Source organism: Elgaria multicarinata, chromosome 9 (genome assembly GCF_023053635.1).
Source record: "Elgaria multicarinata webbii isolate HBS135686 ecotype San Diego chromosome 9, rElgMul1.1.pri, whole genome shotgun sequence".
NCBI classification, from domain to species: Eukaryota; Metazoa; Chordata; class Lepidosauria; order Squamata; family Anguidae; genus Elgaria; species Elgaria multicarinata.
The window spans coordinates 9,388,820-9,406,378 of NC_086179.1; the positions used below are offsets into that span (position 1 = coordinate 9,388,820).

A 17,559-nucleotide genomic window follows, 5' to 3' on the forward strand; every position below is an offset into this window, starting at 1 on the left:
TTAAAGCAAACGGCTCAATTATCTTGGAAAACACTGGCTATGACTCAAGCCACATCGAAAAGGCTAGAGACCCTCTATCGAGTCCAAGAGGAAGATGTACAGTTTCTGGTCCAACATCCCAAACCTAATTCGATCGTAGTGGAGTCGGCTCAAGGCCACTCACAGAAGGCACATTCTTCACCCGTGGACAGAGAAGGCAGAAAGTTGGACCATACGGGAAGGAGGATTTACTCCTCTGCCTCTTTGGGCATCAGCCTACGAGGCTACCATGGCACGATACCAGCTCTTCCTCTGGGAGAAAATAGGATCACTATGTGAACATCTCCCAGAGGACAAAAAAGAGCTGGCACGAGTTTTCCAGAGTGAAGCTTCAGCCATAGCCAGGCAACAATTGTCGACAGCGAAAGGTCAGCAGAGGCAGCAGCAACAACAGCTCCAAAGCAAACGTCAGCCCCACTTCTCTAAGAAGCAGCGGGTTTGACTTCTTTATCCCAGATCCACCTCCCTTTGCGAACCGCCTAGCACCACATTACCATCAATGGGAGTCAATAACATCGGACTCCTGGGTGCTCACTATCATCAACTCGGGGTATGCCATCGAGCTCGATGTCCTTCCTCCTTCTTCGGGGGTGAAAGTAACGGCGCCATCCCCTCCTCTGCTTCTCGAGGTACAGACCCTCCTAGCGAAAGAAGCCATCTCTCCAGTACCCACAGAGGAACTCAACCAGGGGTTTTTCTCCCGATACTTCACGGTCCCGAAAAAAGATCTGGTAGCGGACATTTCAACCACCCTCAACCTGTTGGTCTCGTTGGGTCTGTGGGTCAACGAGGAGAAATCCATCTTGACCCCACAGCAGAAGCTGGACTTCATAGGGGTAACCCTATCGTCTCGGGACGGGAGAGCATACCTGCCCTCGACCAGAGCAAGCACCCTTCAAGAGTTAGCCATCGCTACCGAGAGCCGCCGAAAGGTCTCGGCATGGACAATTCAGAGGCTATTAGGCTTGATGGCAGCTACAACTGCAGTCATCAGGTTTGCAAGACTCAGAATGAGAATATTGTAGGCCTGGTTTTTAAGAACTTTCAATCTTCGACACGATGCCCGGCGAACTTACCTGTCGATCCCGACGCAAGTAAGGGCATCTCTGAAATGGTGGTTTTCGATGTTGACGCTCCTAGAAGGAGTTCCCTTCCAGCAAGAAACTCCTTCGGTAACGATCATGACGGATGCATCGTTGATCGGATGGGGAGCACACTGCGACTCCCTCACAGCTCAGGGCCGTTGGCCTCCTTCCCAGAGGGAACATCATATCAACCACCTAGAACTGCTAGCGGTGGAGAATGCAATAAAAACTTTTTCACAAATGATCGAGGGCCGAAACGTCCTGATCGCGACGGACAACACCACGGTAGTGGCGTACATCAACAGACAAGGTGGGACAAGGTCTCATCCTCTGAATCGATCGGCACTCAGGATTTGGAACTGGTGCATAAAGAGAAATACTCACCTGACGGCGATCCATGTAGCGGGCAAGGAAAACATCATCGCGGACGCCCTCAGCAGGTCTTTCCACGTCGACCACGAATGGGAGCTCGATACCGAAGTAAGAGACGTTCTCTTTCGGTACTGGAGCCTCCCTGCTGTCGATGTCTTCGCTACCGAAGAAAACGCAGCTTGTTCCAGGTTCTGCAGCAGAGCAGGAAGAGGAAAGCACTCGCTAGGAGATGCTTTCACCAGAACCTGGAAAGGAAATCTTCTTTACATCTTTCCTCTGTTTCCACTGTTGACGAAGGTGCTGGCCAAAATCCAGTCGGACAGGTCGGACTGCATCCTTATCACACCGTGGTGGCCTCGACAGACGTGGTTCTCCCACACCCTTCGACTGTCGGACGGGAATTACATCAGACTCCCGCCGATACCGACACTGTTGTCTCGACACCAGGGCAGGGTTCGACACGCAAACCTGTCGACCCTCAAGATGACGGCATGGAGAATATCATCCATTCCTCCTCTCGTACCAAGGATTTAACTGTAGACCATATATTGTTGGCATCACTAAAGCCTTCATCGAGAAAATCTTACGCGGCAAAGTGGCAGAGATTTCAAACTTTTGCCTTGGAAAACGATCAAGCACCTGAATCTTGCCCTTTGTCATTGATTCTCAAATACCTATTGGCACTTTATCAGCAGGGACTCGAACTCACTTCCATCAGAATTCACTTAGCGGCTATTACGTCTTTTCATCGAGGCATGGATGGTTTTACACCTTTTGTACATCCAACATCGAGGAAATTTTTAAAGGGGCTTAAAAATATGATACCGACAGTAAAGAGTATCGTTCCACCATGGAGCCTATCAGTGGTGTTACAGGCATTGACAAAGAAGCCCTTCGAGCCCATGGCCTTATCTGACCTTAGGCTTCTAACATTCAAGACTGTCTTTTTAGTAGCCATCACTTCTGCTAGACGTACAAGTGAGCTTAGAGCTCTCAGGATAGATACTCCTTACACTATCTTTCACAAAGATAAGGTTGTGTTACGCACAGACCCTGCCTTCTTGCCTAAGGTAGTGTCAACCTTTCATCTGTCCCAATATATCACTCTACCAGCTTTCTTTCCGAATCCAACAACACCTGTTGAGTTTTCTTTACATACACTTGATGTAAGGAGAGCTCTTGCCTTTTACAAGGCTAGGACAGAGAGTTTTAGGAAAACAAAGCAATTGTTTATTTGTTATGGTGAGCCTTATAAGGGACTCCCTGTTTCATGCGAGCAACTGTCACGCTGGATTGTAGAGACAATTGAACTTGCTTACTCTATCTCTAAACTAGAGCTTGTGAAACCTGTGACAGTTCATTCTATCAGAGCTGTCGCAACATCTGTTGCCTTCAGCAGAGGTGTTCCCTTGACAGAAGTCTGTAGAGCTGCAACGTGGTCCACTCCATCCACGTTTGTTAGGCACTACAGTTTGGACACCCGTGCTAGGCACGACTGCTCATTTGGGAGGACAGTGCTCTCGGAGATCTTCAGATGATGCACCAACCCATCTCCAAAGATATGTCAGCTTGCTACTCGCCCATATGTGTGATGCATAGAGACCACGAAGAAGAAATGCAGGTTGCTTGCCTGTAACTGTAGTTCTTCGAGTGGTCATCTATGCATTCACACAACCCACCCACCATCCCCACTTGGTGGTGTGAGACTTACAAATGACACAGTTATACGTGGAATGTACTTTATTGAAATTACACTCATGTTTATGGGGGCACAATGTCAGACTCCTGTAAACTGAGGTAAGGGCGGGAACCCCATGGACGTGCGTGGAGGAGGGGTTCCCGCCAAAAACGTTCCACTCAGCTATAGAAGGTTCCGGTCTGGTCTCTGCGCAGGCGCAAAGCCCATATGTGTGAATGCATAGATGACCACTAGAAGAACTACAGTTACAGGCAAGCAACCTGCATTTCCTCTATATTCGGTCCTGGTTAGGCCTCATCTAGAGTATTGCGTCCAGTTCTGGGCTCCACAATTCAAGAAGGACGCAGACAAGCTGGAGCGTGTTCAGAGGAGGGCAACCAGGATGATCAGGGGTCTGGAAACAAAGCCCAATGAAGAGAGACTGAAAGAACTGGGCATGTTTAGCCTGGAGAAGAGAAGATGGAGGGGAGACATGATAGCACACTTCAAATAATTAAAAGGTTGTCACACAGAGGAGGGCCAGGATCTCTTCTCGATCCTCCCAGAGTGCAGGACACAGAATAAGGGGCTCAAGTTAAAGGAAGCCAGATTCCAGCTGGACATCAGGAAAAACTTCCTGACTGTTAGAGCAGTATAACAATGGAATCAGTTACCTAGGGAGGTTGTGGGCTCTCCCACACTAGAGGCCTTCAAGAGGCAGCTGGACAACCATCTGTCAGGGATGCTTTCGGGTGGATTCCTGCATTGAGCAGGGGGTTGGACTCGATGGCTTTGTAGGCCCCTTCCAACTCTGCTATTCTATGATTCTATGATAAGCCCCCAAAAGGAGGGTGTTCTGTAGTCCGTGTGCAGCCACTGAGAAGGCCCTGTCCAAGGTTCCTACCAATCACACTTGTGATGGTGCAGGGATATGGAGGAGAGCCACTCCCGAAGACCACACCTTTCAAATGCCACCATTTCTTCAGTAGCTCTAAATCCTCTGCCAACAATATTTGAGGTTGCTTTCACATAAAAAGCTATGGTTTGGCCATGTACTTGAGATGGTACTGTGAAAAGATACTTTCTTGTTCAGGGCTGGGAGAAATCATGGGAGCCAGTGAGCCATTCCCTGGCAAGCAAGATGATTGAGGGCAGCTGTGTCTCAGACTATTCGGAGCTGGCATGACTTGTCTCAGCACAGCCATACTTAAATGCCTGCAAATTCCTTGTCAGTGTCTACGTTGCATACACACTCACATCCAGCCCTTAGTTGATCCCTAGAGTGCAATTAACCTAAGAACATAAGAAGAGCCATATTACTGGATCAGACCAGTAGCCAACCAGATGTCAACGGGAAGCCCAGAAGCAGGGCATAAGTGCAAGAGCACAAAAAACCCCAAACCATGATCCCAGGAACTGGCATACAGAGACATACTGTTGATGATACTGAAAGTAATATCTAACCAACATCACTATTAGCCACTGATCTCCCCCATGAATTTCCACCATGACGAACACATCTGGGTTTATATTGGATAACACACCTGTTTAAACGATAGCAGCAGGTTTGCCGTGGAACAGACTTTATACTGTTAGTTTTACCCTACCCTGTGCCTGTTTGCATTCTCTTCCCCTCCTTATTGTTTTATTATGATTTTATTAGAATGTAAGCCTATGCGGCAGGGTCTTGCTATTTACTGTTTTACTCTGTACAGCACCATGTACATTGATGGTGCTATATAAATAAATAATAACAAGAAGAAGAATAAGTTGTCTAGGGAGGGTGTTGAATATCCTTCCTTTGAAGCTTGCAGTGAAAGACTGGAGGAGCATTTATCTGTGACCCCTTCGCTATGGAGGACTGGACTAAAATGTCTTATGCTATGTCTGCAACCAGGAGCTTTGTTTGTTCTATAGCCTAGTTGTAAACTTCCTCTGCATCTGGTTGGCCACTGTTAGAATCTGTTTGCTGGACTAGATGGATCCCTGGCCTGATCCAGCAAGGTGGTTCTTCTGAGCAGTATGCTATATATGGGGCATCAAACTGGACAAGAAGGAGCAACTACTGCAAATATAGGCTCATGGCTGATTCATAGAATCATAGAATAGCAGAGTTGAAAGGGGCCTACAAGGCCATCGAGTCCAACCCCCTGCTTAATGCAGGAATCCACCCTAAAGCATCCCTGACAGATGGTTGTCCAGCTGCCTCTTGAAGGCCTCTAGTGTGGGAGAGCCCACAACCTCCCTAGGTAACTGGTTCCATTGTCGTACTGCTCTAACAGTCAGGAAGTTTTTCCTGATGTTCAGCTGGAATCTGGCTTCCTTCTACTTTCTAGCTCGGCTACTGATGCAAACGAAGTCCATTCCCTTCCCGTCCCTGTGCCCCATCATCATAAATTTGTTACAGTGGACTGAATCCCTACACACACACACACACACACACACACACACACACACACACTGAGTTATGTAGTTTCTGCACCATTCCAGAAAGGGCAACTTTCAGAATGCCAATACAACCTCTTCATAGGAACTGCGTTTCAGTAAGGTGGTTTTAACAATGGTTTCGGGTGTGCCATTTTAATTGGTATCTTACGTACAGTTTTGAATTCAAAGAGCTTCGGCTATTGGGCGGTATAAAAATGTAATAAATAAATAAATAAAATAAATAAATAAATTTTGTTGCTCACGCTAAATCTGTGAGGTGCAGTGTGGTTGAAATCTATAAATTAACAGTTGCCTTTGTCAGCCTGGATATTTGCTTTTCAACACTAGATCATCTTATGGCAGAAAAAGCATTCTAGTGGCATCGTGAACTATCCATAAACTATTCCTGTCCTCAGTAAAAAAATCTGTGTTGCTTATTCCTCAGTTGTACTGGGCATCACTTTAATATAGTGTTCTATCAGCTCATCTTTTGGTTCCTTTTTGTCTTGACAGTGTCATCAGCAAAGTGGTATCAACACCGGAGGCTAAACCATCCGCTCTCCAAGTCCGACCTAAAACACCACCGCCTCCACCATCCCCAGCACCAGCTCCTATCCATGTCACTCCTCCTCCTCCTCCAGTAGTTCCTCCTCTGCCTCCAGCCACCATTTCCCCGGCTCTGGTTCCACCACCATCTCCTGCATTGTCGGCTATGGGAGGCACCAAACCTCCATTGAGAAGTGTGGTGACAGAGACTGTCAGTAATTACGTGGTACGTAGATTAATCTATTTCAATGTGAGTTTTTGTTGATCCAAATTTTGTCTGTCTCTCTATTATTTATTTATTTATTTATTTATTTATTTATTATCATATTCATAGCCCGCTCCTCAGCCAAAAAAGGCTCTCGGAGTGGCTATCTATCTATTTGTCTGTCTGTCTGTTGTTTCAGTATTTCAAATATTTATGTGTAGTGGGGTGTGTGTGTGTGTGTGTGTGTGTGCTTTTCAATTTTTGTGAATGAGCATTTCATAGGCTACTTGGGTCCACAAATTGCGTGGCTTTGTGTTTCAGTCAATCGCCCACATGGACTATAGTGTATCTGATAGCATCATCATCATCATCATCATCATCTATATAAATAAAAATGTAAATGTTCGTTCGAAACAGACGTTATATCTCCGAAAGTTCTTCACCGATTGCTTTGAAATTTTGACACAACGTTGCATTCGAATACGCGAGCGTTGTTATGTAACTATGTTCTATATGGGGTCAAAGGTTTGTCTTAAAATCGAAGAAATAGGCCTCCTCAAAACCAGTCCTGCTGATCATTGTGACATCGCCAACCAGTAGGCCAATCCACTGCCTCTGCCTTCTCTCTTATTTGCATGTTCTCTCACAATTGGCTGAGTGAATATAGATGTCACACCTGTGACAGTTACACGTTCTGAAGAAAGGTAACTGCCAGGAGTTTCCGCTAACCTCCTCACTGTAAAAACATCCTTTTTTAAAAACCAAACAATTTGCTTTACTTCATCCAAATAATGCCTCGCAGAAGATCACACTTAGGTCGTCGTACTCGCAGAGCGGAAGCACTGCGACGAGAAATTACAAATCAGACTGAGGAAGAACGGGCATCAGCAAACGAGAAAAAAAGAAAAAGAATGCCTCAAATACGTGCCAAGGAACCAGGCAAGCAACGTTCAGCCAGACTTGAGGATGCACGATTGCGAGCACGGCAATCGCGTTCTACAGCTTCAGATCTGCTTTGTTCTCAACAGAATGAACGTGACAGGCTGAGAGTGGCTGAAAGACGTCAATGAGAAACAGCACATCAGCGTCAAACACGACTCCGTGGTAAACAATCACACGATTACAACCGCCTTGCATTCCGGTACAACCCAGCTGATGATTATAGTTTGAGGTGGCATGTTCTCATCGGCACTATGACTGAAGTGTGTCCTTATTGCAAGGCTCTTAAATTTAATGGAGAAACAAAAGGAATGTGTTGCGCTGCTGGAAAAATTAAACTGCCTCAACTTGGAGAACCACCAGAGCCATTACAAACTTTGCTTGCCGGATATACCGCTGAATCAAAGCATTTCCTATCTAACATCAGGAAATACAACTCATGCTTCCAAATGACGTCGTTCGGCGCAGAAATCATCACAGCTCCATTTATGCCAACTTTCAAAGTCAAAGGACAAATTTATCATAAAGCCGGCTCCTTCCTTCAGTTTCAAGATAGTCAACATAAATTCCTACTAATGTATTTCATTGGTGATGGCAATGATGAATTGAATGCACGCTGCGGAATTTATACCGGCATAAAAAGGTCCGTCGTTTCAAAACTGCAACAGCTACTTCACGAAAAAAAAAAAATTAGTACATTTGTTCAAAACAGCAATTGACATGATGCCATCTGATACACACAAGATTGTTATTCATGCTGACAAAACGCCTGCTGGAGAACATGTGCGAAGATTCAATGCTCCAACTATAGACGAAGTGGCAATTGTTATAGTCGGAGATCAATCTTGACAGGACCTTTCAAAGGTGAAGATGTCCTCATTCCTCGCATTCCTATGATTCCAACAGATATGCCATTTCAATTTAAGAGATTGCAATTCCCAATTCGATTGGCGTTTGCAATCACCATCAACAAAGCTCAGGGCCAATCTTTAGAATTGTGCGGTTTAGATCTAGACACAGATTGCTTCTCACATGGACAATTATATGTTGCGTGTTCTAGAGTCGGCAAACCAGACAATCTCTATATCTACACAGACAATGGAACAACTAAAAATATTGTATATCCACAAGCATTGTGAAATTAAACATATTAGAAACATCCGCTTTGTCTTTTCTTTCTTTTCAATTTAACCAGACTGAGCCACAGCAACACGTGGCAGGGTACAGCTAGTAATTATATATATATATTTCTTGCCCGCCTCTTCATTTTGATCGAAATAAACGATAAAATACATAATAATTAAAACATAATATGCATTGTTAAAAAACTTCCTAAAAAACATCCTAAAAACATTTTTAAAACATCTTAAAATTGCACTGGATAGGCCTGCCGGAAGAAATCAGTCTTTATAGCTTTCTTGAATGCTAGTGGACTGTTAAGTTGACAAGTCTCCTCTAGCAGGCCATTCCATAGTCTGGAAGCAGCAGAAGAGAAGGTCCTCTGGGTAACAGTTGTTAATCTAGTTTTTGCTAGCTGAAGTAGATTTTTCCCAGAGGAACTGAGTGTGCGGGGTGGATTGTACGGGAGAAGGCAATCCCACAGGTAGCCTGGACCCAAACCATGTAGGGCTTTAAAGGTGATAACCAACACTTTATACTTTGCTTGGAAACTAATTGGCAGCCAGTGAAGAGATTTTAAAATTTAGAAATTACTTTTGGCAAATACTACAGAGGACATACATTGACAAATTATAATATTATATTGTATTTTGTATTTGTGTTTTATTATGCTTTTCATAGTTTTATTATGCTTTTCATAGTTTTAATTTATGTGAACTGCCCAGAGAGCTTCAGCTATTGGGCAGTATAAAAATGCAACTTAATAATAAATAAATAAGTAGCTACACAATAACCCACAATGGGTTTGCAGGCAGTGGGTTATCAGAGCGGGTTATTTTGGCCAAATAAGCCATCGTGGGTTAAGAAAAGTCCCACCAAACGACATGATATGCCATGATGGCTTAATTAACCCATCATGGCTTAATTAACTCATCATGTGTTACCGTGATGTCCGAACCCAGTCACTACCTGGCCCAAGTACAACTAATCTCTAAGCAAGACAAAGAGTGATTCAGAGAAAGGAAATAGAAGGGAGTACAAAAGAGAAAGGAAGTTCCCTCCCCATTTAACAGAGGAGCAGCTGAACCACGGCAGAAGCGTTTGATCTGCTTATAGCCAAACAGGAAGTTTTGAAGTAGGGATTTAGCTCCAGTTCAAATCTTTATCACAAAACCACCATCTTGATCAGATAGGAGTTTCTTGAAATACACTTGACTCGTGGGGTTTTGATATTAGAGTCCTCTCAATCTGTGAAGCAGAAAAGAAAACTTTGTAAATGGCTTATAATAGTTTTATATTCACCCTTGGCCAGAAAAGACCATTTTGCCTGGTGTTTCCACAACACACCTGACAAGGCAGGTTAGGCTCCTCTGGGCAGTGTCATTTTGTGCCTGCCGTTTTATGCTTATGTTTATGCATATTGCTTGTTTACTTAGTTTCCAACCGTGCTGTGAAGTCTCTGTTTGTGGCCTAATAGTCTTATTCAGGGGCAAACATTTAACCTTCAAGAGAAATAATTTTAGGTATTCATTTCATAAACCCCAAGTCCCCTAAAATCTAGTGGTCGATGTCACCCATTCCTTTGCCTTACGTTGTCTAGTCCCCTACTTTTGTCAGAGCAAATGGAGATTCTCTGCCATATTCATTGTTACTGACATTAAATGCGGGAGCATAGCTCATGCTTTATACACTGAAGGTTTGCTTTTTACTAATACTTGCTTAATAAATTTTATTTTGGTAATACTTGTTTGATAAATCATTCTGTAAATGTAACCTTTTATTTAGATTTTCTTTAGCCCTTCATTCTGCAAAACACTTTTCACATTGCGTGTTGTTGTTGGGTGTTTTTTTTTTTAAAAAAAAAAAAACACTTAAAAAAATGAATGGCATAAGATTGAGAAAGCTCCTTGTTACATCTACATACGCTATATAAACTATTAGAAATAATCAGCTACTGGCACAAGCCTCAACTGATAAGCTCCAGTGTATGTCATACAATTATTATTATTATCATTTATTATATTCTGAGCATGCACCATAATGAATGGAAGAGGCAAATTTACCAATCTGTTGCTCAGTACTGTAAACCTTCTACTTCTCTCCCTCTCTCCCTCTCTCTCTCTTTTCATTTACCCTTCAGTAAATGTAGCCGTGACATAAATGTCAAAGGGAATGGAAAGTTACTGAGTAACCATTTTTATACCCTTGATCTTATCAGTTAGTTGGGTTGGAAGACTTTGGCTAATAAGTAATAACATAGCAATACATGCACCCTGCACTGTATATATTAGATGCACGCCATCAAGATGGTCTTCTGCAGGGAAGAGGGGGGTGGGACACGGCTGCTCTTTGCCCCTGCACAGAGGCAGCCTAGAACGAAAGCAGAGCCTCCGTGCCTTCATCACCATCGCTTCCTGTTCGTGTGGCACTTGAATATGAAATAAATGAACACGCTTTTTTTTTTCTTTAGCCAATTTGACTGCAGCGTTACAGGGATGGTGATCTTGCATGAGTCAAGTAGCACCACTCCCTGACTTCCTGAAGTTCAACCACCCGGACCTTCTCTTTCATGTGTGTGACGAGGCAATGGAACTCCTACTGCATTCCATCCTATGTACGGCTTCACTTCTTCTGGGATGGAATGGCCTCTGTTCTGAGATAAACTCCATGTCCCAAGTTGCTGCGGTTTTAATATTAAACAAAAAAAAGTGTCCCCCCCAAAAAAAAACAGACTTTTCTAATCATCAGGGCATGTTGGGCTTTGGACTAAGCCTGTGTGCCAAATTTCAAATTCTTCGGTGATGTAGCCAGCTATTTGGGGGTATACCTTGATTTTCGTGAGTTTTCTTCCTTGAAAACAAGGGATTCAGATTTTTTAGTATCAAGGATATCTAGCTGTGTACCAAATTTCATTCTTCCTAACTCACGTGGAAGTGCATATTTATTTATAGGGAAGAGAAGTGTGTGTATGTGTGTGTTTATATTGTATCCATGCAAACAATGGGGTGGCATGTAACCTTTTCTACAGAAATACGTGGATCACTAAATAGCTTTGGGGACTAATCGGGAATTGATCGCTTCACGTGCTTCTCCTGACTATCAAAGTAATCAGCTTCGCCTCTGCTTCTTTATGCTAGATCCGAGATGAATGGGGGAACAAAATCTGGATCTGCCCTGGCTGTGAGAAGCCAGATGATGGTAGTCCGATGATCGGTTGCGACGACTGTGATGACTGGTATCACTGGTAAGTGGTTCAGGCCCCCTTTGTCACAGGTCCAGTTGTAGAACAATCGCCACTGTGAAACACCTTCTCTTTCCCCATTTTTTCACCACTCACGTTAAGCAGCACTGGTTTGACTACTTCAGTTTATGAATTCAGCCATTTCTGAAACAACTGAGGTTGTTGATGGTGTGATGGTTCTGCCATCCCAATCAGCCAAAGGTATTCAGCCCTGGTTTGTTTGTTTGTTTGTTTATTTATTTAGACATTTATATCCCGCCCTATCTCGAGGTGATGTACAGATAAAATCATACAGCCAATATAAAAAATAAATATACACCGCTAAAAACAAATTAAACCATTAATAAGTTAAAACCAGTACAAACTTTTGAAACAGTAAAACCAATTAAAACAATTAAAACTATGTACAGGCTCGGTGAATATTAGCCATCAAAGGCTTTGTTAAAAAGCCGTGGCGCCGAAATGAAACCAGTGTCGGCACCAGTTTTAAATAGATGGATGTCTTACTAGTGGCAGAGTCTGGTGATGTGTCCTGTCCGTTCATGTTGTCCCAGTTCTGAGCTCATTTTGCAAGACGCTGATGTGGTTGCAATATAGCATTCTCTTAATGCCATATTCCTTCACTTAAGTGAATCTGGAGACAATTTTTTTAACTACAAAGTTGACCTGTTCCACAATTTGAATGACTTGCTCAATTAACAACTATGTTTTTAACCATCCTACACATTTAGGCTTTCAACTGACCACAGAGGGTACAAAAAAATCTAAAACTTTTTTTCACTAACCTGTGTCATTTCCTGAAGATCAAATGCTCTGGGGTGTGTGTGTGCATTTTAAGGGATTTCACTAAAAGAGCAGCCAGTGCCAATTAATCCCCAGTTAAAGTGAATGGCAAATACATCATTGTATGCCCAAAGAATTGGGGGCCCTAATGACAAAAGAACAGAGATGGACTCAAAAGTTGCTCAAGGGAATGTTATTTTTATTTGCAGCCATACTCCAATTTCTTATTATACTTAATGAGTATAACATAATCTTTATCAGAGGCAGCTAAAAACAACTGAGAAAATATAATTCAGACCATTTTAAACACACTCAGTATTATATGCACCCACACCATATTTAAGAACATTTTTTGTAAGAGTGCCTTTGGGATATCAGTGCAAGCCATGCCATACCCCCTTTTATCCACACACCCAGACAATTTTGAAACGAGAGGAAAATATACATGACTAAGATATCAGGGGCCTTTGAGACCCCAAGGAAATTAACCGGCATGCTACCCCCATAGACCCCTCACTATAGACAATGATCCATAAAATGATATCATTTTTAAAATAATAATAATAATAATAATAATAATAATAATAATAATAATAATGATGATGATGAAGAATTAGAGTCATTTTGTACTTTTTTCACCTGTGAACTAACTGGAGCCTTATCTGACCCCAGTATCAGGTTCGTGAATTCCCCCCCCCCCAACTGTAAGAGGGTTAAATCTGCAGTGAACACCTCTGTCAATTATTCACACTGCGTAAAGCTTGCAGCCCTAGTTAAAAGGGACAGCAGGTGCTTCACTTGTTGGGAATCCTCCTCCACTTCCTTGCACTTGTCTGTGTTTCCCAACGCGCAGGCCCTGCGTCGGCATCACGGCTGCTCCCCCAGAAGAAATGCAGTGGTTTTGCTCCAGGTGCGCCAGCAAGAAGAAAGATAAGAAACACAAGAAGTGGAAGCACAAAGCACACTGAACTCATTGCGGGGATTTGTCGGACTGTCGCTTCTGCACTCCTGCCCTGACTTCTTTTGTGGAGGGATTCAGCCAGCCAGCCTTCGGCCGCCTCATCCATTGCCATCAAGTTTTGAGGATTGCGATTCTTGAGAAAATCAGGAACAAACGCACGTGCACACTGTCCGCCTGTGAGCTTTCCCCCCCCCTCCCTTTCATCAAGCGGCATGGGCCTGGATCAAGAAGGGTCTGCCACGGACTCCCCCACTCTAGAGCAGTGAACTGCGAGATCTGTAGCTAAAGGAGGTTGGCCGCTGTCTTAGTCGACATCGGCAGGGACACTTGTAAATATTGCCGCCTTCTCCCCCTGGTTTTCCCCCCTTCTGAGTCTTTGAGAAACTGGAGAGAGTCACTCGTGGAAGAAGCAGCCCTTTGGGAACCACCCGAGTGATTTCCACCGCTCTCGGCTTCCTCTCTCGCATAGCCAGATAATCATAAATGACACGGGGTGGAGCAAGTGGCTGGTAAATATTTTTCTGATAAGAATATATGAAGCTTTTCCTCCCACTCTCTTCCTCTTGCCCCCCCCTGTTCCTCCCACCCCTGATTTTCAGGACCTAACATAAATAAACACGCTTTAGCTTTTTGTGAAATAACGTCTATTTTTCTTAAGAAGAGAAAAAAAAAGTTTTTATTGCAGCGACTTTTCTTCTTTTGTGCGTGTGGTTTCCCTCCCCTTTTGCTTGTAACATACGTGACAGTCTTTCCTCTCCTTCCCCACCCATGTGAATTTAGTCTGTTGTTGCTTGTACGTTTCACTGATGTATCCAAGCACTTCACATAAATAGATTTTTACTCAAGTTGCTGTGAACAAGGTGTTGTTGGTTATTTTCAGAATTTGGGACAGATTTTTTTTTTTAAAAAAAAATGTACAGCCTGACTAGCATTTCCTAGAATTATGTGAGATTCTCTGGCTTTCTGGGAGGTGGGGTGAGGGGATACAGTAGGAAATTAGAAAATACTTAACACACCTTGTCTTCAGTGCTGCTTTTCTCCAGCTTTGTTTTAAAGTTGTAATTTAATTCTATCAAGTTATTCCTGTACCTAAAGGTATTTACCAGTGTGAAAGCAACAGGAACTACTGATGCACACCTTCTTTCAATTTTGAATTAGGCTGCAAAAGGTACCTGACTTTAAATGCATGCACGGTGGTGACAATTGTGAAGGGCGCATGCGTGCATTTCAGCTATCAGGTTTTCTTTCGATGCCCAGAGAGGCAGCGCTCAGGAAAGGATTGAGCCCTTGCTTCCATGTATATTTTAAGGACACCTGGTCCCTTAAATGCCTGTGCATCTTTTGCAGTAGAAAGTGCCATGCATGAGCGTTGCCACTTAAATTCAGATAATTTTTTGTACTACAGTTTGCAAATGTAAGGTGCGAAAGAATTCAATGGTACATGTAGAAGAAGATTTAGGATGAAGAAGAAACTGGTTCAACTGAGATCTTGGGGGTGTCCTCACGTCCTTTTCATGGGTCTCAGGAAGGCCAGCCAGCCAGCCATCTGGCCAGCCCGTCTGCTGTTCCGGATTAGCCCAGGATAGATCAGTGGTAACCTCTCTTTCCAAGGGATTGCCTTAACTGTGTCCCTGGGAGCTGGTGGGCTGTGACCACTGCTTCACTGGACCTACCAGCCTTCTATGCATGGCAGATTTAAAGCTGCCCATGGGGAAACTACAGCACCGCCTGACTGCTGCCAACCGCCTGCCCACATCTCCACAACGCCAGGCAGTTCCCCAGCTTCCTCTCCAGCCAGGAAGCTGAATGTTGCACGTTCTGCAGGGTCCACAGGCAAGGGAGTCTGACCCACACATCTTCTTTCTGAATTGCATGTGGTGTTACACATGTTTGGAGATACTATGTGTGCTTTGCAAGACTGCACTTGTCCCTTTAAAACATCGGGATGCACCATTTCAAATCTCGTCGACCAGTATTCTGTACATAAAACCCAGTTGCCAGAAAGTACACTAGCTGTGTAAAAACAGAGAAGTTTGCCAAAACCTAATACTACCAAAAACAATATTAAACTGGAATCTCCCTCTTATTTTCACATTGTTGTCAGTTTGTCGCCAGTGTGATCGCATTCATGCTTCTTTTTAAGTCAGCACGGAAACCACACTTTTCTTATTTTTGAACTGTAATTGTTTTGTGAATCCTTTACATAAATGCTGCCTTTTTTTTAGAAGACGAATACATTATGTTCATGATATGTACATTATACACATCCCTTGTCGGAGAACAAGAAAACTTAGGTTGCTATAAGAACTGTAAACATTTCTGGATAAACATTTTACTGCATTTCTTGAAGAGGTAAATAAACCGTTGTATAAACATGAATCCTATATCCTGCGTTACATTTGAGGAAGTATAAAATGGATTGTTGAATGCGCTGCTTTGCTTTTTTATAAGAAATGGGCAAATCTCCCACTTTTACTGGCATACGGCCCACACGCACCCCTTGTCCAACAGTAACGCTTGCTACAAAATGTGGACGGCATCATGGCTAATGCAACAACATCGGTCCTTAGGAGCAAGACACAAAAGGAAGGAAAATGTTGGATACAACGCAAAGAGAACTTTCAAGCAAAAAAGAAGTACAGGGAGATCAAATTCAAATGGGTACAAGGACCAGGTTTCTTCCCCCCACTAGAAGTGCAAGGCATACATTCATACCTCTGCACCAAAAAAAAAAAAAAAGCCAAGCACAACACCAAACTCCATCTCCCAATTCAGGAGGGACTGTATGTCATTTATACCTACTTCGTATGCAAAAAGAAAAAAAGTCCTGGGTTCAACCTTCAGCATCTCTAGGTAAGGCTAGGAAGAAATCCTGACTTAAGCTGCTGAGCAGCAAAAGGCAGCATCCTCTGTTCCTAATTAGACACAAACGTTGGGGGCTGTGGTGGTGAATGTATTTGTATAGCATGAATATTACACTAAAATGTACTAGGGGTACACACAATACCTTGCTTTGTCCTGGGGCCCCCTCAAGATTTCTCCTCCCACATCTGTTGTCCATAAATGCTGGCCCACCATAAATTACACCCTCCACATCACTGCTTCATGCACCATTGCCATTCCACAGCATTTCCCTTTTTGTGCCCAGGACCAGCTCCACATTTGAGGACCAATTCAGTAAAGCACCTTTCCCTCTGATGGCCCCCTCCTCTGTGGATGGGTCCTGGCAGCAAATGGAGCTGGGTGTGCCCAATAGCCGCTATTTACATTCGCTACGATGCCCAGAAGCTGCTCTGTTGGAGGCCTTGTAGGAAATTCAAATGGCAGCTCCGAGTTACAGCCACTTGGTCCTTATCAGAACTCTGTAGGGAATATAAGAACCTAAGAGCTCTGCTGGATCAGACCAAGGGTCCATCTAATCCAGCACTCTGTTCACACATTGACCAACCAGCTGTCGACCAGGGACCCACAAGCAGGGCATGTGTGCAACAGCACCCTTCTGCCCATGTTCCCCAGCAACTAGTGTACATAGGCATACTGCTTTGATACCATGTTCCACAGCAACTGGTGTACATAGGTAGATACTGGAGGTAGGACATAATCATCTGGACTAGTAGCCATTCAAAGCCTCCTCAAGGAAAAAGGGGGGTCCCCAGGTTAGCTACCAATGTGGGCCTTGGTACCCTGTGCATGTCATATGTTAATACTGGGCCTTCGCTGACCAGAATCCTTGATATCTGTGTTGCTAATCTGGAAGCAATGGGGGTGGAGAAGCTGAAGAACCAGCAGCCACTGGTGCCCTGAAACTGTGGCTTTAAACTAGGACGAAATTACACAGGAGCGTGTTCAGAGGAGGGCAACCAGGATGATCAGGGGTCTGGAAACAAAGCCCTATGAAGAGAGACTGAAAGAACTGGGCATGTTTAGCCTGGAGAAGAGAAGATGGAGGGGAGACATGAGAGCACTCTTCAAATACTTAAAAGGTTGTCACACAGAGGAGGGCCAGGATCTCTTCTCGATCCTCCCAGAGTGCAGGACACGGAATAACGGGCTCAAATTAAAGGAAGCCAGATTCCAGCTGGACATCAGGAAAAACTTCCTGACTGTTAGAGCAATACGACAATGGACTCAGTTACCTAGGGAGGTTGTGGGCTCTCCCACACT

General features: G+C 43.8%; 1 protein-coding gene across 2 annotated transcripts in view; it reads left to right on the forward strand.

Moving 5' to 3' along the window:
* TAF3 (TATA-box binding protein associated factor 3) overlaps positions 1–15,774 on the forward strand; it is a 178,897-nt gene extending 163,123 nt beyond the window's left edge. For both annotated transcript variants that reach the window (XM_063134689.1, XM_063134688.1), the window contains exons 5-7: positions 6,115–6,373; positions 11,548–11,654; positions 13,288–15,774. In XM_063134689.1, coding sequence (XP_062990759.1) covers positions 6,115–6,373; positions 11,548–11,654; positions 13,288–13,402 — 481 coding nt within the window. In that variant the 3' untranslated portion in view covers positions 13,403–15,774. The remainder of the gene's footprint in view (positions 1–6,114; positions 6,374–11,547; positions 11,655–13,287) is intronic.
* Positions 15,775–17,559: the final 1,785 nt, after the last annotated feature.